Genomic DNA, 22,878 nt, shown 5'->3' on the forward strand with positions numbered 1-22,878 from the left:
TTACTACAACAGTATTACTAACAGGCATGGCCTTGATGAAATGAACACTTTAACGACATAAGTTAAATACAGGCAATATTATACTGATGCCAAAATATATTCAATGAGACATACTTACTGTCAAATGGCGATTTTTTGTTTTGTTTTCTTCTTTTAAATTCACTAATAACAGCACTCACTTTCAAATTTCGCCACTTCTGCTCTATTCGCCAGCTCATTGGTTGTTTTGCATTTTCCAATAAGAATCATGATAATATACGCAGGCTCCACCTCTCAATTTCTGTTAATTTGATCACTTCGGGAATAGCTAATAATTAATGAGCTTGTAGGTGACCAATCACATGGGAAGTAACTCACGAGCTTAATACCGTAAACTGCAAAATTGCTTCTGAAACTCTACTTTTATTCGCTTTTATACACACACACACACACACACACACACACACACACACACACACACACACACACACACACACATAACCGTTATGTTCGTACATTTTATTCAATATTTAGAGTGTGTTGAAACTCAAAAATACATTCCAGAGTTTAATGAATACTAATTCTACAAAACTACAGGGTAATAATACTTGAAATACTATTTAGTCTTTTCATGTAAAATACTGGGGTTGAACAGCAAATGGAACCCAAGCATGCAACGTGCCATGTTCTGGATGGATACTTGCCCGTTCCTCAGTGATTACCTCCTTGAATTCCTGCAAGGAAGTCTGTGAAACATGTTCTTGTGAAAGTTATGTAATATTATTGGATACAGCCACTGACACAATAAATTAATGAGTTACGTGAGAAACTAAAGACTGAACTTTTTTTGTTTGTTTACCAAACCCTGTATTTGCTAAAAACACAAGGAACAAACTGGCGTACAAATCTGCAAACCAAGTGGCATATGTGGTGAGTAAATACAGTGAGCGCACACAATACTGACCGCATCTTCATTCTCAGTGGATCCTTGGAGCAGAACAGCTGTCTCTCAGAGTTGGCGCGTGTGTGTTACCCGCATGCGCAGTGTTCCTCCCTTCTCTGGTAACTAGGCTGTTGGCAACAGCACCAGTGCATTGCAAATAGCTCATGTAGAAGCTCAATATAGACCATTTTTTACTTTGTTTTTTTGCCAAACCCATGGCATATATTCAGAATAAATAAATTGCTTTTACATCATTGCAGTTTTGTAATAAGGAGGGTAGTTATTGCTACGTTTTTTCAAGACGCTGACCTTGTGCTGAATGTCATTTGGAGGATCGAGTTAATATTTGGTACGGTAAGATGTCGGTGTACTATTACCACTATGATAGGACAGTAGTGGACATGATTTCGGCTTTACATTTAAACAACGGAGTTAAATATATATATATATATATATATATATATATATATATATATATATATATATATATATATATATATATATATGTGTGTGTGTGTGTGTGTGTGTGTGTGTATATATATATAAATAACATTGGTATGCATTGCAAGGTTCATCGACTGTCTTGATTTAATTATTTTGTGAAATTGTTCTTTTGTATTTAGTTCTTTAATATCATTATGGTGCAGTCGGCGAGGTTTACAGTATCTGGTAATATCTGATCATGTATTAACTGTTTTAGCAATACATCTTTATTTAAATGGTTTATATTTGTTCTATTATAAAACATTGCAACTAGATTAGAAACGCGTTTATCTACTGAGTACGTTATTTTACTGGATCATTCAGAAACCTGGAATGTATTATTATAATTATAATTAGCATTACTATTAATATTGTTATTAGTAATAGTAGTTTTCCAAAATATTTATTTTAGTCAGGCCAAAGAGCTTTAATGTGCACCAGTACATACTGTTTGTTTATCCTCTAGGTCTCCATACTGGAAATCAGCCTCTGCACGCAGGATAATAGGCATCTTTTTTCCGTCTTATAATATCCCTGGTGCGTGCATGTGCAGTTATGTAGAAAAAAAATAAAAATAAATAATAATAATTAGGTGAATCATTTATCATAAACAATGCAACTCGGAACGTTTTGCGCACTGTTACATTTGTAATTCTGTTGTAATTAGAAAAGATCGCCTGTAGTGCTGCTTGTACTGTAGTGTTTGGAATTAAGCCGCTGACTGTGCTATGAAAAACCTGCTGACACATTCAGACTGCTTTTGTGTTTCACAGAGCTGACGGTATCTATTTCGCCTGGGCAAGCTCTTTTTTTTCTTTTTAAATGTAAATCTGATGTCTTAAATTTGGCAAGTTATTGCATTGATTTTATAATGATGAAAATGTTCTTCTAAAGCCACCGGATGCAATGTGATCTTACTGCTGACATTAATAAGATAATGCAGTTTTGTGCTACTGTATGAAGATAGCTCGGTGGGTTTAATCGGCAATCCAAACAGTACTGCATAGAATAATTAAGAAACCATTCGTCTGTCTATATTGTATCACTGAGGTGCAGGTCTGCATGTATTTATTTGAATTCTAACAGTAAAAAAGAAAAAAAAACTTGTCACATTCCAAGTAAAACACCCGATTTGTAATTTGAGAGGTTTGCGCAAGAAATCAGATATATTTACACTTCGTCCTACAAAGGAAATATTAAGAAACCCTTAATAAGGCAGATGTAACAACTACCAGCAGGATTTTTACTGGCACAAAGGGAGCTACTTTGACTTAGTGGCTGTACAAATATATAACTACCAATTTCACTTAATGTAAAATTTAAATAGTTCTTAAGACCAACCACTTACTGGCAGTTGAATTTATTATTAAAATAATAATAATAATTTTTTTTTTTTAAAAACTGTAATTGTTCACCATAGCTCAAATTTAGAAGTTTGTGCGGCAATTTATTTAATAACTGGTAGATTGTGATATAACCGACTGCATAACCGATCTCGAGAACCGTACTCAAAAACGTATTCATAATCCAGCTCAAAGCGTCGACACTCCCTATCCACACTACATAACATAACCGATCTCGAGAGCTGTGCAAGACAGCGTTCTACAGTTTTTTTCGGGCTTAATGCGCGGGCACGCGGGCACGCACAAAATAGTTGTGTTACAGTTCCTTGCAGCGCAATGAACAGTGGAAATTAATACGATGGTATCCCACCATGCACTGTATCTGGTTTTAAAATAATGTGTTATGCCCCATATTGGAGGTCCATATTGCAAAAAAAGTAATAAAATTAGTATTTTGCAAAAACATAAATGCGAACACACACAGACAAGTAGGGTTTGAAGTTTTGGGGTTTTATTTTTAATCACGTGACGTCCCTTTTTAAACAAATTGAGCTGATTCTGTTTCGTAATTAAACTCAGAAAAAACTGTTGATTACAAAACAGATTTTTTTTTTTTTTTTTTAAGCATAAAAAATGAATACCCGGTGCAGAGTGTAGACTGACAGCAAGTCCTTCTGGAACCTGTTATGAGTATTTAGCCAAACATATCATAAAAGCATTTTGGGATATTGGAGGATACACAAAAAATGTGGTTCGGTATTACAGCGTCCACACTTCTGACAAACCGCACTACCTGATGCGATCTAATTTAGAACAGGACTCAAGACTACCCCCTGAGGTGGTCTCGAGTCTGGTTCTCGAGTGCGGTATTAAACGCTGCGTAGTCTGGACGCCAACCATATTTAGCACTTTTAAGCTGTTTTAAATGCAACAGCTATGGTTTAAAGGCATAGTGGGGACAGGGCCTTAGCAGAAAACACCAATTCCCTTCCCCCCTCTGCCCCATGGACAGATGCCCATGCAACAATGCTACATATGTCACAATTCTGCATTAGCCTAAGTCCAAGGATAGAAATTCTACTGAAGATTAATCAGATGCTGGAAACAGGACAATTGTGGTGTAATAACTACAAAATCTTTCACAGATAACACAGATGTTTAAAGACCAAGATGTTTTTTGTTTTTTTTTTCATTATTAATTGAGCCATACCTAAATGAATCTATTTCATTAACCTGATTGATAATTAGCTAGATGTATTGGCAGTTGACAATTAATCCCTTATTCTTGTTAAAATAGACTATTTTCAATAGATAAACAACTGCACATGTTGCTATAAAATGGCAATGGAAAAGAAGTTTCCAGGTCAGGGGTTTCATGACCTTTAACCTCGTTTTCATCTGTGTGGGGGATAAACGACAGATAATTGAAGTATAATTTGAAATTTTGTTTCAGGAATTTCCAACCAAATATAGCAATCGACTAAAGTAACTGAATTAAACTGTCAAGCAACCCATTTTTATCCATTTAAATGAATCTGAAAAATCCTTTGACACGCATATTGTTTTAGGGATTTAAAATTTTGAAAATGTCAGCAATTGATTAACAATGTTTTTTTCTCTCTCTCTCTCTATATCTATATATATAGGTCTTAACTGGAATAACCAAGGAGGAGTTAACATCATGGAGATCGTTACTCATTTCATTAATGATACAATTCAGTTCTACACATGGGGCCTTACCATAGCAGGTAATTCTAAATGTTCTTGGGTTTGTTAAAGATTTGATGCAGTTGAGTGTTCATCTAATAAAGTTACAGTATCTACGTGTTGGTTAAATGCAAACAAAAGCTTAAATGTTTCAAACGAAAATTCCCCAGACAGAATATAATGTGAGTCAATAAGGACAAGCTGCTGATACTATTATTAGGGCAGCAGTGTGGAGTAGTGGTTAGGGCTCTGGACTCTTGACCGGAGGGTTGTGGGTTCAATCCCAGGTGGGGACACTGCTGCTGTACCCTTGAGCAAGGTACTTTACCTAGATTGCTCCAATAAAATCCCAACTGTATAAATGGGTAATTGTATGTAAAAATAATGTGTAAAAAATAATGTAATTGTATGTAAAAATAATGTGATATTTTGTAACAATTGTAAGTCGCCCTGGATAAGGGCGTCTGCTAAGAAATAAATAATAATAATATTATTGTAAGTTCGATCCAGGTGCAGAGTATAAAAGGAGAGCAGTCTGGTCATGAAAAACTGTGTGTTTTTCTATGATTTGTCAGGTAAAAGACTTAGCTGTCCTGCGAGTGGGTCAGGGAACGTACAAATGTTTAGTAAGAGGTGTTTTTTTTTTTTTTTTTTTTTTTTTGTATTATTAAAAGTGCGCATAAGCGCTTGTACTTTCAAATCAGTGTTTTGGAAGGGAAAAGAACCCGAGCGAGCCTGTGTGGCGAGCGTCTCTTTTACTATATATATATATATATATATATATATATATATATATATATATATATATATATATATATAAATCAAACTGTGGATAATATCAATTACCAGCCATGCATCCGATTTCCACCCCTCTTAATGTCACTTTTGAAAATGTACATGCAAGTAATTTTCTGAACAGGAATGAATTGTTTACACTAGGGATGTAATAACTAATGTCACAATATGATACATATGGCAATATACAGGTTGTGACACGATATGCATCCCAATACTTGTGATGGCCCTGATTGGTTACTAGTATGATGCATAATAACATCATTTAATGATAGACTATTTTGTTAAAAGACAAAAACAATTATGAGTTTGGGAGAGTATGTATTTGTGCAAACTGTAAACACCCTTATTCTTCATTCAGGAACCACTATGTTGTGCTTTTGATCTTTTATCACTGTGCAAACCACACATATACATAATTTTTATACTAGTGTTACTGTTTCACCTCTCATAAAGGAAACATTATTGTTGTTCTGGAGCCTGCAGTTCCTATTTGGCTTTCCTTGCATCTCTGCAGTTTTGTGCCAAGTGTTTTGAATGTAACATTTAGACCCGACTCTAAAGCTATGTAACTGAGAGCCATTATTTATATGCTCATTTTTTATATTACTTGTGCTTGTCACTTCAGCAAGGTCTGAGCATTGTAATGGAAAGCCATCATTAGTTTGTTTACTGTTCTACATTTAAGTTTGAGAAAAGGACAAACGAGGCATTTTGTTGTGGCAAAACAGGCATTTAGGTTCATTTCCCAAGACACAATTTATTATGGGGGTATCTTTAGATAAATAAATATGTGCATTTTTTCTGTGGTTTGTGGAATATTTACTTTCATAAGGTATGTATTAGCGGGTGAAGAATGTAATGTTTCTCTCTTTCATCTTGTTCGTTTCATATGTGCAGCTCACATTTCACTTTATTTCACTTTAATTGCTCAAGTTTCTGAACCACGTCTCGTGCCATCTTGCTGTGTGATAAACTGATATTCACTAAAACATCTGACAGCATTGCAATGGATATGAAGGCTAAAATAATAAGCAAGATATTATTTACTGTATATACATTTTATAAAATAGCTAACGGTTTCTTTTCTTGACATTTGGAAGGGTTTACTTCTCTTTTTGTATTTTTCTGTTTCCCAGACAAGCGGGTGGAGAAGTGGCCCCTAATGCAGTCCCCTCTACCCACACTAGCAATAAGCTCTCTATACCTTCTCTTCGTCTGGCTGGGTCCAAAGTATATGCAGAACAGGGAGCCATTCCAGCTGCGCTCCACGCTCATCATCTATAACTTTGGGATGGTGATACTTAATTTATTCATCTTTAAAGAGGTAGGATTACTTCTTCATTGTACACTAGGAAGTCAAAGTATTGCATTATTATTATTATTATTATTATTATTATTATTATTATTATTATTATTATTATTATTATTATTATCAGAGATGATTTTAATTATTAATGATTACAAAGGAACTTACCTTTTGAAAAGGCTTATAATGAAAAACAGTAGGTCAATGAGGGTTTCTTATAAGAATCTTGTATTGAAATATTGCTCTTAAAGTGTGGCTAAGCATTCAATACAATATCGTGGCACCCACAGCCTCCATATGTTCTCATTCGCATCAGTGGAACACAGTTTGACGGCTCTTCTTAAATTGTGCCACACCAGCATCTCTTCAACAAATGTATTTAGAAATACAGTATTTCCAATGGGGGATGCACACCGGAAGTATAAACAACCCAACAGAACACAGTGCTATGTATTTAAAATGTTTAGTGTTGGATCCTGCAAGCCGTTCACAAACTGGTTTAAGGTGTAATCCAGTTGTGAACAGTGACGCACACTTTGGGGAGGATATCCACTTGGATGCTTTAGCTCAGTCTCGGGTAACTGAAGAATCCCTTAGGCTGCTAAACCTGGAACTTTAAATAAAATAAAAAAGAATAATTGGCATAGTCTGCTAGTGTTTTATTTGTGTTCATTCTAAACCCAGACCACTCGGGTGAAAAGTTGGTCCCTGTTTCCTATTTTTGTTTTGCTTCCTGAGTGTTAACACATTTTGTAATTGCTGCAGTGGTAGAAGTAACTATTTGACTACTAGAATGACAATTTTGACAGTCAAGTTTTTTTGTTTTTTTTTATAACAATGCAAGGATACAAGAAATTGGGTTCATTTTACTAGGAATCAAAAGGTTATTCTAACATGTGCTTCTGAGCCAAGTGCAAGTAGGTTAAGCATACTGCCCTGCCCAGACTTGCCTCATGATCCATCCATGTGTGCTATTTACATACTGTATGTGCAGAAAATATTTCACAGGTAAAAGGTGTTCTGTTTTTGTTTTAGCTCTTTCTTGCTGCAAGAGCAGCTGGATACAGCTACATTTGCCAGCCAGTGAGTTACTCTGAAGATGTTAATGAAGTTAGGGTAAGTATTCTTTTGGTCTATAAGCAGTTGCTGTCCAATGTCCTGAACAACATTACTAATATCAGTCTTAAGAATTAAAGATCTGCAACCCAGCATATTGAAACCTCTTGTGTACGGAATATCAAAAGAAACTTATCGCTTTATATTTGAGCATCAAGAATCACTTATATTTGGATAAAAGTCACTAGATGTGATCAAAAAATGACACTGTTTTAGAGCAGATTCAGTGACTTTTTATTGCGCTGATTAACAATTGACATCACAAAGATGCTGCAAAATTATCTGTCGATCTTGGGCAGGTGTTGTGACTCTTGGTCTCCCAGTTCGTGGCCTGTCATTGACAGAGTGTATCTGATTATATCATCTCGCCAGGTTTGAAATTGCTGGCTGTGAGCACCCAAGATGGCGAGCCACAGTACGCTGCCCTAGTTCAGCCTCCAACATGCCGATTGCACGAAGGCGCTGCTCTCTTGACAAATGCGGCATATTGTTTATTTTCTTTATTGCTTTTATTCAAGCTTGCAATTCAACAGCTGAAATCACTCCATATCCAGTGTCCAATCAGCTGTCTCACTAATTAAGTGATTAAGTGCATATGCTTCAGTCATAGTCACTCAAGCGTGTCATGGGCAAGGATGAATGATTTTTTTTTTTTAATAAATGTGTTATAGTGCTAAGTTTCTTTTGCTGCTCAGTATAATATGTGATCACATAACCTTATTAGAAAGTCTGTGACGTACAGTGGAGCAGTGTTTTATTTATTTATTTATTTTTTAAGTTGGTATAATTATGATTTTTTTTAAATTTTAGTTATAGTTTAGTTTAATTTTAGTTATAGTTATTACAGTTAACTAAATATCATTGTAGTTATTATGTAGTTATTACATTTAACAGAGTGGTGATTACCATGAAATCTGTCCAGGTAAAAATATCTTGGGTAATGCCAGGCTCTACACCTCTTCACAGTACACTCCTTAGGATAGCCAACTACAAAAATGTATTGATCAGAGATTACCATTTACTAGCCAAGTCTTGCTGTACAGCCCTCCACACACGTTAATACTAGTCAAATAGATTATGTGTGCTGGAAACAAGTAGTAAAAAGTAGGCTGTTTATTTCAGCTTGATTTTTACTTAACAATTTACAAAAGCTATATTTAGTTTTTTTACATTAAACTAACTTGAGGAAAAATAGTTAAACCATTTAAATTTGCAGTTGTAAATGTTTAAGTAGAACCTCAATGTCTGATGAAAACAAGGCATATAGAAGGGTTAAATATATACAACTCGCCTGAATCAATGATACTCATGAAGAAAAATAAAACATTTGCCTTTTCTTTACAATATAAAATGTCCCTGACTCACAGGCTTTCCAGGAGGTCTGGAGAAAACATACTGTAGGGTCGTATTTATAAAGCATTTACCTTTTTTTTTCCTTATTAGAAAACAACACAAATAACTTGTAGTGTCAGATACTTCTTTCATGTGCTAATTTAACAGTCCCTATAGGCAGTTCAGATGTTTATTTTTGATTTTGGTTGAAAATTCTTTATGAATATGGACCATATTGAAACAAAAACTCGTATTAAAATGTACATTTTCTATAGGCTTACATTACCATTCCATAGTCAGATAACAGCTTTGTCGCAAGATACATTCATTCCATACATGTAATATAGCACTAGTTTTGTTTGATTAACTTTGACTAAAGAATTTACCAGTATTTTTCAATCTTTATTTTTCCATTCAAGGGTGAAATTGACCTTTATGCTTTAAAAAAAAAAGACTTTTTATGTCATTGAGAAACATCTCATTTAGTGAAACCCCTTTATCATATTCAACATGCAACAAAACCATGGTTACCAACATTCTAATTGAAATAATGTTTGGTCACAGCGGAGCTATACGTATAGATAAAGATCCTACACAGCATATAAAAGTGTATTACACAGACTTTTATAGCATAAATTTACAGGTAAAAATAATATGCACAGAACAAAACTAGAGATAGTTGAACAGAACTAATTTGCACTTATTCGGAGTCTGAGGTCCGCCTCTCTCCTGCTTCAGCACAGCTGGACTCAGAGTAACTCGAAGGCAAGGCCGATGGGCCTGCTTCATCCTGCCGTCGGTCCGGGTATTGTTGTGCACAATATTCATTAAGTGTTTTCCTCTTGCCCCATTTTCAAATCAAACTAGTAACTGTCACCGTATACCTATAGCAAAAGCTTACCTACACCTTAAACTGCTAATTTCAAAGTAGGCACTTTGAATGACAGGCGCTGTAGCTGACAAATTAAAGTGCACAGGGTGCAGGTCTTGATGACTGACAGTTATTTAAACAAATGAGAGCATTCTAGTGCTGCTTCAGTCAACGAGATCTGTCATAACAGGATGAAATGACTGACAGTGAAACTACAGTAGCCTACTAAGGGACCACTGAGAAGACTGACAGCGACCCCTAGCCATTCAGAGCTGAACGGAGACGGGACAGACAGCGAGTATAAAAACTACACAAACTAGAGATGATTTCTAAATGACTATTTTTGGCAAGAAAATAAAAAATAGCCAGTGGTTTTACCGACGTTTATCCTATATAAATTTCAGTCAAACTCATATTTTTGGGGGAATTCGATGTTTAACCGATTACAATCGAAAAGTAGCAAATCTAACTATAACAAAATGATTTTTTTTGGTTTTGTTTTACTATTTCGTTATCATTTTACATTATTTTTCAGTTATAGTTAATATTAACGGATATGATTTATGTTCGTTAATAGACATTTTTGTTACTGTTACAGTTAACCAAAAAAACAATGCAGTGGAGCCATGCTTAGGGCTTTGAAGGTCGCTAATGCATACAATACTATCAGCCTGAGGGTTACACAATGCATTTTATAGAGCACGCTGTATCGACCTTCCTTAAATTGCTTCGCAGAACATGTGATAAAGTACTGGGCTGGATACTAAAAAGCTATTTACACCAAAAAATTATGTTTTGAAAGGAAAACCATTAATGATTCTAAATTGGACATTAAATAACTTAAGACTACTGACAAGCCCCTTAAATTGAATAAGTAGTTCATTTCTTTATTTGGTATGTTTTTCCTTTCAGTAAAATCTAATTTGGAACGTTCAGCCAATTGTGTCCTTCAGAGGATCCTGTGGCAGGCTTGTCTATCCCAGTGTCCTTTCACTGTCGGCCAGACCCTGTCCTTATAAATCTGGAACTATGCTGATGAAAAATGGAACTGTTAAAGGAATTTGTACATATTTTCCAGTTGTTTGGAAGTTTACCTAGCAAAATAATCCTTCAATATGAATACCGGATGTGTTTTCAGTACAGATGCACTATAACTATATAGGTATTACAGGATAACACTCTAAACTTTGATATTATTATCAACTGCAAAGTGTAATATTTATAAGTCAATACTGAACCATTATAATAAATATCTTAATTGTACTACTTACGAAAACATTACTGATTCTACAGTTTACCCCTGCATTTTATATTAAAAAAAAAAAAAAAAAAAAAAAAAAAAACTGTACACAAAAGGCTGTAACTGCATCTCGGCATTACTTATGTTGTGGACAGCACAATAGATAGATACTGTACCATACATTTTACTAAACGATACAACCGAAAATATCATGTCATATTATTATAACTGTAATTGAATTCTGTGCTGTAGGTGACAATCTATGTAACATTTTGAATAAATACAAAAGTATAATGTAAAGATGACCATACTGTAAATACTACTTTTCATGCACTGAAAAAGTACATGAAAGTTTAAGCAGTAAACCTAAACAAAGGGTATTTTATTCAACGTAAATCTGCAGCCTTATTTTGGAAATTATTTATAGAGTGATGCCAACAAGTACTAACACAGTGTAGTAGCAAATACTAAATTATAATTTCACTCGCTGAAGGAAACTAGATTATTAAATCCTTAAGTAATCTTCGAGGATAATACATATTTTGTACGATTATGCTTACTATATTCTGTTTGAAGTAGGCATTATTAAATATGTCGCCCACAAATTCATAATGAATTCTGGCTGAATGCTACAGGAATAACACCTGAATATCATATGCAGTTCCTCTGAGTTCTGAAGTCATTCATGTAGCCCTGTTAATTCATGTGGATTTAATTACCTGTATTTATTCCACGTTTCTTTGGAACAAATTATGTTGATGACATGTAGTTACATTTTATTTAGACAGGCTTAGGGTTTTAAACAGTGACATGAGGATGAGGGTGGTTTAACACGTCTAAAGCTGCTTTTGGTGCACAGAGACGTCTAAATCCCTGCATAAGGTTACAATTGGATTTAGATGTCTAAAAATAAGAGCTGTAGTCCTCCCCCTATCTAAGCTACATACTTGTTATTTTATTGTAGGCAAATTAACAGGAAGTGGTGTATTCTGTCTGTTGTAGACATTTAGACGTGTGCACCTGACCTGCTTCAGAAGAAAGGATAGGTGGAAGACGGTATTATCAAAAGGTGGGATTTGAGGTTAGAAACAAATGGAGAGACAATACAACCCCCTTTTTTATAAAATATTTCTCCTTCAAGCGCCAGTTTCTAGTCTTTATAAACAAAAAAAATATATCCATAAAAAGATGAGCAGGTAATGCTGTCTTTTAGCTAATATAATGTCGCTGTAACAGGGCGAGGTGCCCTGTACATTGTTTTGTTTATTTACTTTTAGATCGGGGTCTCCCTCTCCGCCCCTGTGCAGATTGTTTTGTGTTTGTTTATTTTTATGTCGGCGAAGCGCCGTACGTTATTGTTTTGTATTAGGATGGCATAGCCGATTGTTTTGTTTAGCGTGGATGGGTAGTCCCATCCACAACATAATTAAACTCGTGCAGAAGGTGGCCATCTCCCGAATTAATTAAGTGATTCATTTTGTTGCTAATCGGGAGATTAGCAGCTCGAGGAGGGTGGTGTTGGAAGGAGAGTGAACGAGAACAGAGAGAAAGAAACGTGAACGATAAAACAATACAGGAACAGTGACGGCGACTGCCCAGCCTGACCTGTATGGTTTATTTATTATTTGGTGTGCGAGATTTGTTTTTGTTAACCCTTTTATTTTGCTCTGTGAGCGCAAGTGTTTTTGTTTAAATATTTTATTTATTTTTGTTATTAATAAAAACGGCAGCCAGCCGATTCTTTCTTTTACCTGCAGTACTCCCTGGTGTCAGTTTATTTTCCCTTCCTGCTTCTGCCTGATGTGAGACCACCAGTCACGCTGTCACAGTCGCTAAACACAGTTCACTTACATGCATTAAAAATGGTACCAATCACCTCTTGCAATAGCCTACAGAAAATAAATATTTATAGGTCTTATAGTTTAACAAAAACAAAAATGACCATTATTGTGTGCAAGGTCTCCCTTACACAGATGAATTGCACTGCTTTTTGGATGCAGTTTAAACATTAAAATGATAATACATCACCCTGCTCTTGCAAAGTAATTTTCAGCCTCAGAACCTTGGAGGACTGGGCTTGGGCCAGCACCAATTACCTCTGACAGTTTGAAAAAAAATTTAAATAGTTGTAAGGTCATTTCAATGTTGGAGGATGTGATTGCAATTACCATACAGAATTACAAACATTTCCACTTAGCTTTTTCAGATGTATGGGGATTAAGAAGGAAAAAAGGTTTGACTATGCAGGAAGTTGCTCTTATACAATATTATAATTTGTATATGTTTCCCTATGTTACAGTGACAACACATGACATTTTTGTTTTTACTAAAACAAGACCTGTATTGGCATTGTCACGTCAGCCTTTCCCTTTCACAATTTTGCCTAATTGTGTCTGTCTGTTAAATTCTACATGGTGAATAGGATAACTGGCTTCAATGCACAAATCTTCACCAAACTTTCATCATACACTCTTAGCCTTATATAGATGCTTCAAATTGATTTGGATACAATCTGTTACATTTATACAAATATTTTAACCAGTACATGCACTCTTTCATGTTCTTACTTTTGCGATTTATGAGGATCCTCTGGTTACAAGTAATTTTATTCATTGAGGACCGTAACTGGATATATTCATTTACAGGAGGGAGTGAAAAAGTAGGATAAATATTTGTCCAGCATAAGGTGTAGGCTACATAAAATAATAGACCATAATGTAGTTTACAAATAAATTGAAACACATTTTGAAACATTACAATATAATGAAATAAAAATAAAATCTACTTGCATATCTCTAGTAGGTAAAACCAACCTGGGTTGCAAAACTTGTGGAGTCAAGGTTTGTTATCCAATCAGTTTACTGGCATTGTTTTACTAAGTAGCATGATTGTTCACTGGTTTCTCTCCTGCCTGCTGATTTGATATCACTTATTGGTCGTTGACATTTTTTTTCATATCTTTTCACGATTCTGTTATGTGTGTTCTCAGTCATTCTTTATTGTTGTTTTTGATTAGATCATTATTTACCAGACTTACTAACTATTCCAGCAAAAACACCCTTTCAGACGTTTCTAAAAAGTGGAGTGCATTTCTGTAGTTACGACTTGGGGAGTGCAATTTTCTAGTTGTAGGGATGGTCAGAATTACAATTGCACACCACTGATGATCATTTATTTTTTTGCTGGAAATAAGCATATTATTGAACAGCGAAACAGAAACAAGAACTGACAATGAGAGAGAACACAGATGATATTAAACGTCTGTGAAATTACAGAGTACACGTTTATGCCATTATGTTTGATAACCTTTTATTTCATTCTATTCTGCTGTATGTATAGTACTGTGAACATGTCTGACTGATCCATTATGCCTGCTTCACAGATAGCGGGTGCCCTGTGGTGGTACTATGTCTCAAAGGGAATTGAGTATTTGGACACTGTGTTTTTCATCCTGCGAAAGAAATTTAACCAGGTCAGCTTCCTCCACGTCTATCACCATTGCACAATGTTCACTCTCTGGTGGATTGGAATCAAGTGGGTGGCTGGAGGACAATGTGAGTACAGAGAGCAGCCACTGACTGTACAGGGCACACAGATGGCAGGCAGGCATGGGGGAGGGGGATTCTCCAGGGGTTATTGAGGTTGTGCCCCTGATTAAAATGGGAGGTGGGTCAACTTCAAACAAAATCAGTCAGGCACAGCCTGAAGCAGCACAACATTTTTTTTTTTTTTTTTTTTTTTTAAATCCAGATCCAGATGAACCCCAAATATTAGCAAATTCAAATCTCTGCAAATACCAAATGGTTATTTAGTTAATTAAAGTATACTGTAATAATTTGCAAGTGCAATTTGAGATCACTGTAACTACAGGATCACTAGGTGCAGTGTAAGATGTCGGTATCAGATTTACAACAGTTGCTTTTGGAATAGTTTACTGTAGCTTCTGTTCAAATACTGTAGTCAAGTCGTTTTTAATGTGCAGCAATAAAACAGACCCAAACCTAGTCTTTAAGTACTTATGTGCCTTGCCTATTATTGTTTGCTTTCAAAGCTTAGTATAGCAAAAATCCAGGTACTGCTGTTAGTTTTACACTAGTTATTTTAGTATTTACTATTATTAAACAGACTATATGTTATTGGTAAGAAATCTCACAAGCTCTGTAAACCCAAATAACCTTCTTGAGAATTCACCACCAAAAGCTGTAGTAATACCCCTATGCACAACACAATAAAAACTAAGGGGAAATACAACTTTATTTTTAAGGAACTACTTTCCCCCAGAGGAAGAATAAAAAAAAACGTAATCAAAATAAAAAGTAAAACAGAAATAAAATGCACATCCCATATCTCCATTGACGTGATAATCACAATAATACCCTTTACAGTCGGGTATTCTTTCCTGTAAAATATTTAAAAACCTGAAATGCCTTTTCTTACAGCTTTCTTTGGAGCCCACATGAATGCTTCTATCCACATCATCATGTATTTATACTATGGACTGGCAGCATTTGGCCCACAAATCCAGAAATACCTATGGTGGAAGAAATACCTAACTATAATACAAATGGTAAGTGAAGCATTCATACATCTTACAATTGTATCCCCCCTGTTGGACTGTTTGTAATTAAGTTGTTTCTACTGTATTTGTATATGTGACAGGGCAAAAGCCCTTAATGTAAATAGTATGTGGGAATGCAAGGTTGGCAGGGGTGGGGTTAACTCTGTCCCTGCCTACAATCACAGGTGTGGCCATTCCCCAATTAGGTAATTGAGTGCTAATTGTGGAGTGGCCACATGTATAAAAGGGGAGAAATCCTTTGTCTGGTGGAGGCGTTTGGGAGTGAGTTTGCGTTGGACCGTTGACAAATAGTGTGGTGAACACAGTTAAATCTTGTTTAAACCTTTTATTTTGGCCCTCGTGCTCTGTTTGTCTTGAGTATTTGTGTTAATAAACTTGCGCACTGTCGCTTAAACTGCAGCTTTCTTGACTCCAAGTCTCTAGGGGGCGCTATCCCACCACTAACACCACATGTAGCAGGATAGCATCAGAAAGTAGATGGAGCCTAAGTTCTTGAAGAGCTTTTTTTCTTCCTTTTTCAGATTCAATTCCACGTCACCATTGGCCACACAGCCCTGTCTCTCTACATAGACTGCCATTTCCCCAAGTGGATGCACTGGGCCCTGATTGCCTACGCTGTCACCTTCATTGTCCTATTCGCTAACTTCTACTACCAGACCTACCGGTACCCAAGGAAGGAGACGTCCTCCAAAGCAGGAAAGATGGCTGTGAATGGGGCCGTGTCCGTGACAAACGGGGTGAGCAAGCCAGAGAGCAAACTGGTGGAGAATGGGAGGAAGAAGAAAAAGGGAAAAGCAAAGCGGGAATGAGACGAGTAAGCAGGCCTTATCGAAACAAGTGGCTTTAGAAATGAGGAAACCTCCAATTTTGAGAAGTGAATGACAAAAGCTTTAACCAAGCTGTCTGCAGAGATTGTTCTTTAACATGTTGCAAAGGTGTTAAACGGAGGTTATGTGTTTGTAATCTGACACGTGTCTGTGGTTCAAAAGTCCATAAATACAAATATCCCAAAATTAAAATAAATAAATAAATACATTTATAAAAACAGAGGAAAGAGTCAAATATCTGTCCTGACACAGTGTACTGTTTCTTTAAGCTGGCATACATTAAAGGGTACATAAGGACCTTTTTATTTTATTGTGTTACATGTTCCCAACTGTTTACGTAAGGTGTGTGTATTGTTTTATTTTTTTTTATTATTATTTTTTTTTTACATTTTGACCACTTTTTTAACTTTTAAATTGCATTTCCTGCCTCAAGATGGCTTCCCATGTACCCGCATTGGACCTCTCAGAACTACAGATGAGATGTAAAAAAACAATACAAATAAAACAATACATACACCTTACATAAACAGTTGTAGCAAGACATGGGAACATGTAACACAATAAAATAAAAAGGTCCTTATGTACCCTTTAAGAATAAAGTAATACAACTCCAAACCTTATTGAAGAGAATGGGGCACCAAGATCTTAAAGGGTTTTTGTTTTCTATATTTGTTTAAATATGTGAAGGAATACCCTGAATTTGCATACTGTTGTAATCAGTTTATTACCCCAGTATATGTAGGTGTCATTAATCATTATTTATAAATGCCCCATAAATATTTGCGACATTTAAAAAAAAGTCACCAACATATTTTTCTGTTGGTACTGTTACTTTGAAAGCCACATCTCTAATAATGTCAATATAAAACAGAACCACTTTGTAATTTCTTTCCACTTGAAATAGTGAGTTTGTTAGAAATATACCAGTGACTTTATTAAACATGCCAAATACACATGGATGCAGAAACAGTAATATATCATGATCATAAACCGTATCATGGGATAAGAAATAAATACAAAATATGTATGCACATTCAGAGTATAAAGTATGACTTTGTTAGGCTGGCCTGCTTGCAGCTGGAGGCAGCCTGGATTAGATGTTAGGTGTAACTTCTTAGCCACATTAACAAGCATTCCTATGTGTTTATTATTCTTTTTTTTAATCACTGTTATGCTGAAGCCAGTCCACAGATCTGTGTGTCAACGGGGCTGGATCTGATCTCCATTAAGCAAGGAGGCACCTTTCCAATTTCAGTCCCATTTGTCAAGAGGAGGGAGAGATATATTATAGATTGCTAATCCTTTTTCCAGTTTTATGTTTTGTGTGTATATAAAAAATCTTGTGAGTAACATATTAATCAACATAATTACAATACTTTTGTTTGAAGCTTGCGGAAAAGACTAAAAAAGAAAAAAAAGATTATAGATTACATTTGAAACAGGGCCCTCTGTGTTGACGAGAGCAAGCTTGAAGGGAGATCATTACCACGTTACCCAAGCCTAGTTAAAGTTGCGTATGCACCAATGCGAAGTAGAATGTCTGGTGCTTTTAACAGCAGCTTACCTATTTGGAACTGTACTAGAAAATATGGGACAATCTTACATCTGCATATGTATTTCCAAATATAGGGCAAATGTTAATACCCTTAATTCCCTTAACACTATTTTAGTAACTAAACAGCACAACAGTCGATTATGTAACTGGTACATTGTTTTGATGAACCAGTTAAAAAAAAAAAAAAGGTATTTATTGGAAAATGTTACTTTTCAGACAACTGCAAAAAAATATAATTGTCCTCATTGAACAGCAGAATTGTACCTTTTTGTTCAAAGAAAAAGCTGACATATACGCTGTGCTCGGAAACTACAACATTTTAAACATTGAGGGTCTACTGCTGTTTTGCTTTTTATACTATAAACATGTAAATCAATGTCATTTCCAACTTAATTGTTATGCATGCAGTAATTACTGGACAGACTCATCGGGGTGTATTGTGAATGCAGTGCAGCATTTTGCATGTACATTTTGAGCATTGTTGTTGAAACACAATTCACAGAGCGGTATTCTAAAGGGATTGTAAACATTTGAAAGCAAGTTTATTCATTTTAGATCATTTCTCATGTGACCAAAGCATGATGGAAAAGCCTATATGCAGACGGTACACTTCTTCAGCAAGTACTAGGCACTGTCTATATATATATAATGATAGTTCAAACTGAACAAGCTTATTGCACACTTCATTATATCAAAGAAAACTGTCTACATCCAGGTCTCTATTACCACAAGTTAATGAATACCTAAAACAGTTACAGATAGTGATCTCGATAGCAAATTCATCTGAATGATTTAAGAATGCTGTTTTGGATTCATGTTCTCCCTTTCAGCAGGCAGTGCCAGCTTCATCGTGCACAATAGAATGCCACCCTCAATGCCCTTACAATATTACCAAATATTTAAATATACTGTTTTAGACATAGTTTTCAAATTTGTATCTGTTACTCATTTTTGTTTAAACTTACCAGAACAGCTATATCCATACAAGTTTATAAAACTTGCATTAACATACTTTAATGTATGCTATTATATATATATATATATATATATATATATATATATATATATATATACATATACATATACATATACATATATACTTGTGCATTTCTAAGAACATAGCTACAGACGCCATTAATAGTTTTTACCTTCTGATGATGTTTTCGGTCATTATGAATGGGAAAGCAATTACAAAACACAGTTTAGATTGATCCACAGAGAAGAATGACAAACAATATTGGAGAAACAGGACTTGGAACCATTTGGAATGCTTGCGATTTTCTTTATTCTCTGCTGTGTAGTTTTAGCTCCATTGTCATGATCTTCTAAACTCAGTCCTTAGGTATGGTATGACCATGATATATATATATGAATAGGTTAAATAAGGAACTTAGAATCAGTAATATGATTTGTTAAAGGCATATCATTAATTTTTTTGCTGGTCCTCTAATTTGGAAACCCTGATTTTACTGATTTTAAATAATGTGTTTTAATACTTAATGTCTATAGATGTAAATGTCATTTTATAGTCTCCCTGTACTTTCTGAATGTGTCATATCAGACGTTGTTGGTTTTGTTTTTTTGCAATTGATGCATATCAGTTTGACAAGGCAAATATATTGAATGATGCTGTTCGGAATTGTGTTGTTTCTGTTTATAATAACAAAAATAAGTCTTGTATTTGCTGTGTAATTGAGAGGATTGTACATTTCAGAAATGTACAAAAATGTAAAACTCTCTTAAACAATGCTGTTCAGCATTATGAAGAGCAGTTAGAAACCAGAAGTATTTTTTTTTAAATACTGATGACCATCAATCTGTAAAAATTGTCTCATTGCTGCAACTACAATGTAAATAAACAGAATGCCAATCTGTTTGCTTCACGTCTTCGTTGTTTCATTTCTTGCCTGTGTCTCATACTTCAAATATCACAAGTACTACATTTGTTTATTATTAAGTGTTTAAAAAAAAATAAAAATAATAATAATAATAATAATAATAATAATAATAATAATAATAATAATAATAATAATAATAATAAAAACATCTATTTAAAGAAACCATAAAGTGCTAGGGTGGAGTCAAAATGACCTATGAGCTTTTTTTATTTGATTAATAATGCATATTACAGGACCATTGGTGAACAAACCATTGTGGTGACTTGTAATGAAATACTTTTAAATCACCAAACATAAAATTATATGTTAATGTTTTATTGCAAAACTGATTTTTTTTACCTGCAATTTGCACAAATATATATGGATTTAACAAAACAAAAACCTACCTTTAATTTTTTTTTTTAATTCCCATACAAAGTACACAAATATAAAACTTCTTTTAAAATTAAATCTCTTCACTATTGATAAACCGTTGAATAAATAGAAAGGAGATTTAATTAATCTACCACTTAAAGTTAACTTTCAATACAAAGACACTGCTTTGTCACAGTTTATTTATTAGCAGTGTCATTTCCCCTTTGTTCAGAACATACTCTGATTTTGTAGAAGCCGGGCCAATTTCAACAACCGCTTTCCACGTTTTTTCAGGCTTTGGGACCACGCAAACCAATCAAAATAAACGTAGTTCTGGAAACCTCTCAATGAAGTCGGCACCACTGAGTTAAAATGGCTGCAGCGTTGCCTTCATTCCTCTTAGGGCCCACCTTGTCGCTGGAACACTCTCCTTGTGAATGTCGAGGTGAAGGACTGGCTCCCGTGGTCCCTTGGACGAGGTGTACACAGGGCACTGGTATGTGTCAGTGGTTCGGATGGCTTCGGCAAGGCTGGCTTTCTCTGCCCTGGGCATACAGTGGAGATGAATGACTGGCAAAGGGACCGGGCCCCTTCTAGGAGGGGCATCCAGGAGCTCTGCCTCAGTCTTATGCCAGGACACGCCCCACAAGTAGATTCCATACACAAACATCCCCTCCTGTGGAGGATCCCGCATCTGGAGGGGAGAGGAAGCATGCCGCACAGGAGGTCATGAAGGCATTCTGAAACACTGAAGCGGCACCGCTACGCCAAGTCCTGATTGGGCTGATTTGTGGGACTGTGATTTGACAGCTGAGTTCACTCACATATTTGTCAATTATTGCATTAATGGGTATTGTATTAATCAGAAAATGTAATTACAGTGCTTCCTCGTTATAAGGCAGCCCTTTAAACCGCAGAACAAGTTATAAGGTGCTTTGGTCATGGCTACCATTTGCCCCATAATGCCATTACACTAGCACTTGTGTTCTCATTATAAGTTTCTTACCTATGGTTCCCTAGTACAGCATTATAAAGGGTGTGCATTGTAGTAATAAGCTTTATCTATACAAGATTGAACAAAGAATTAAAAATAGCATGTACAGACTTGGATACAGAAGCACCCGCCTCCTGAGGTACTACAGGGGTCGCTGGTACGCAGTGAGCCAAGGACACTCTTTAGTGGGGCCCCAAACTTCACCCCCAAAAAGCTTTTCATAGTCATACAGTAGCCCCTCGCTAAACTGGACATTTTTGTCCGACATAAGGAGGTGTTGGGTTTAAAAACAATACAATAAAATCGCACACACATACATTTACAGTGCTCAATGTATTTTAAATATAAATCACTGTGCTGATTATATTATATTACATTATATTATGTAAAAATATAAATCTGTACAGTAGGTCTATACAGTACAGTAGTAAAATCAAATGCATACCAAGCACAATTTTTTGTACTGTAGCCTACTGGTAACACAAAATAAATTATGCTGCTGCATTGTACACACTGGTGTACAATGCAAATAAAAGATTATTTTAAACTGAAACTAAATTATTTTAGGGTTTTTTATTTTAAATGTTAGCTTGTGCAGTTCGATCCTGTATTAACGAACACATAGGATAGTCAGCATCTCACCTCTCTGCACTTGTTTCCAGAATATGGGGTGCAAAGGGCACTGAGCTTCCCCAGCAGTCGATTCATATGTTTGTTCAGCTCCAGCTGCCACCTCAGACCTCAGTTCCAGCTCTCCTTCTGCTTCTATTTTCGGTATCGAAGTTCTGTCAGCTGGTCCCATCTGCTTCCCCAACCCCCTCCAGACTCCCCAGCTTCTCCAGCTGATATTCAACTGAATCCTACTCTCAGTAACATCCTTCAATCTGCTCAGCATTACATGTCTGCTGCCCTCGCCCCTTCTTCAAGAGCTTCCTATTCTACAGCCTGGTCAGTGTTTTCAACCTTCTGCACCCAAAATCGGATGGATTCATCCTATTCCTTCACTCAAAACCGGATACTGTCTTTCCTCATCCACACTAGTGATTCTCTCCATCTCCCTCCATTCTCTCCATATCAGCAGTTCACCTGACCCTCCGTGGGATTCTTAAGAGCTTTCCCTCTGCCTCACCTTCCCGTCTGTCTCTATCAATGGACATTCTCCATTTGCTCATTTCTACTCTTCTAGTTTCCCCATGGTGGGTATTCGTTTCTGTGACCTTTTCTTCTATTTCAGATGCTTACTTCATCATTCGGCTGCATACCTCCAAGACGGATCAATTTCAGCTTGGTCAGTTCATTCAGCCGTCAAGTATCAAGTCCCCTATCTGCCCTTTCTTTTCAACGTCAAGGTATCTATCTCCCCAGCAGGAAACCCGGAGTGGGGGCTTCCTGTCTGCCGGGGCCACCAGAGGTTTTCCCCTCATCAGCCTCAAGGGTTTTTTTCCTCTCCACTGAGTGGCAGGTATACACAGTCACATCCTACTAAATCACTAACCATCCCTCTGTTTGTCTCGTTTGTCTTTCTGATCTTGTGTCTATGTTATGCGTTGGCA

General features: G+C 35.8%; 2 protein-coding genes across 5 annotated transcripts in view; one reads left to right on the forward strand and one right to left on the reverse strand.

Moving 5' to 3' along the window:
* The first annotated feature begins 448 nt into the window (after positions 1–448).
* LOC117411167 (elongation of very long chain fatty acids protein 4-like) lies at positions 449–19,962 on the forward strand. 4 transcript variants are annotated; one of them, XM_059025640.1, is made up of 7 exons: positions 449–909; positions 4,395–4,496; positions 6,390–6,577; positions 7,595–7,675; positions 14,501–14,672; positions 15,558–15,685; positions 16,219–19,962. In XM_059025640.1, exons 2-7 carry the CDS (start codon positions 4,430–4,432, stop codon positions 16,504–16,506), a joined length of 924 nt encoding a protein of 307 aa, XP_058881623.1. In that variant the 5' UTR covers positions 449–909; positions 4,395–4,429; the 3' UTR covers positions 16,507–19,962. The 4 variants fall into 4 exon arrangements, with proteins under 4 accessions (XP_058881623.1, XP_058881622.1, XP_058881624.1 ...); XM_059025639.1 differs by lacking the exon at positions 449–909 and adding an exon at positions 1,002–1,041; XM_059025641.1 differs by lacking the exon at positions 449–909 and adding an exon at positions 1,049–1,276.
* LOC117411202 (dynein axonemal heavy chain 8-like) overlaps positions 19,956–22,878 on the reverse strand; it is an 88,103-nt gene continuing 85,180 nt past the window's right edge. The window contains exon 106 of the mRNA XM_034018494.3: positions 19,956–21,025. Within this exon, the coding sequence (XP_033874385.3) occupies positions 20,699–21,025 (327 nt within the window). The 3' untranslated portion in view covers positions 19,956–20,698. The remainder of the gene's footprint in view (positions 21,026–22,878) is intronic.

The sequence above is a fragment of the Acipenser ruthenus genome, chromosome 6 (genome assembly GCF_902713425.1).
Source record: "Acipenser ruthenus chromosome 6, fAciRut3.2 maternal haplotype, whole genome shotgun sequence".
In the NCBI taxonomy this organism is placed as follows: domain Eukaryota; kingdom Metazoa; phylum Chordata; class Actinopteri; order Acipenseriformes; family Acipenseridae; genus Acipenser; species Acipenser ruthenus.

Bases quoted from the DNA above. Each gene is read 5' to 3' on its own strand.
- LOC117411167 (XM_059025639.1), top strand. From the start codon at position 1,017: ATGCGCAGTGTTCCTCCCTTCTCTG. The intron at 6,578-7,594 runs GTAGGATTACTT...TTTTTGTTTTAG, and splicing joins ATTTATTCATCTTTAAAGAG to CTCTTTCTTGCTGCAAGAGC. The intron at 15,686-16,218 runs GTAAGTGAAGCA...TTCCTTTTTCAG, and splicing joins ACCTAACTATAATACAAATG to ATTCAATTCCACGTCACCAT.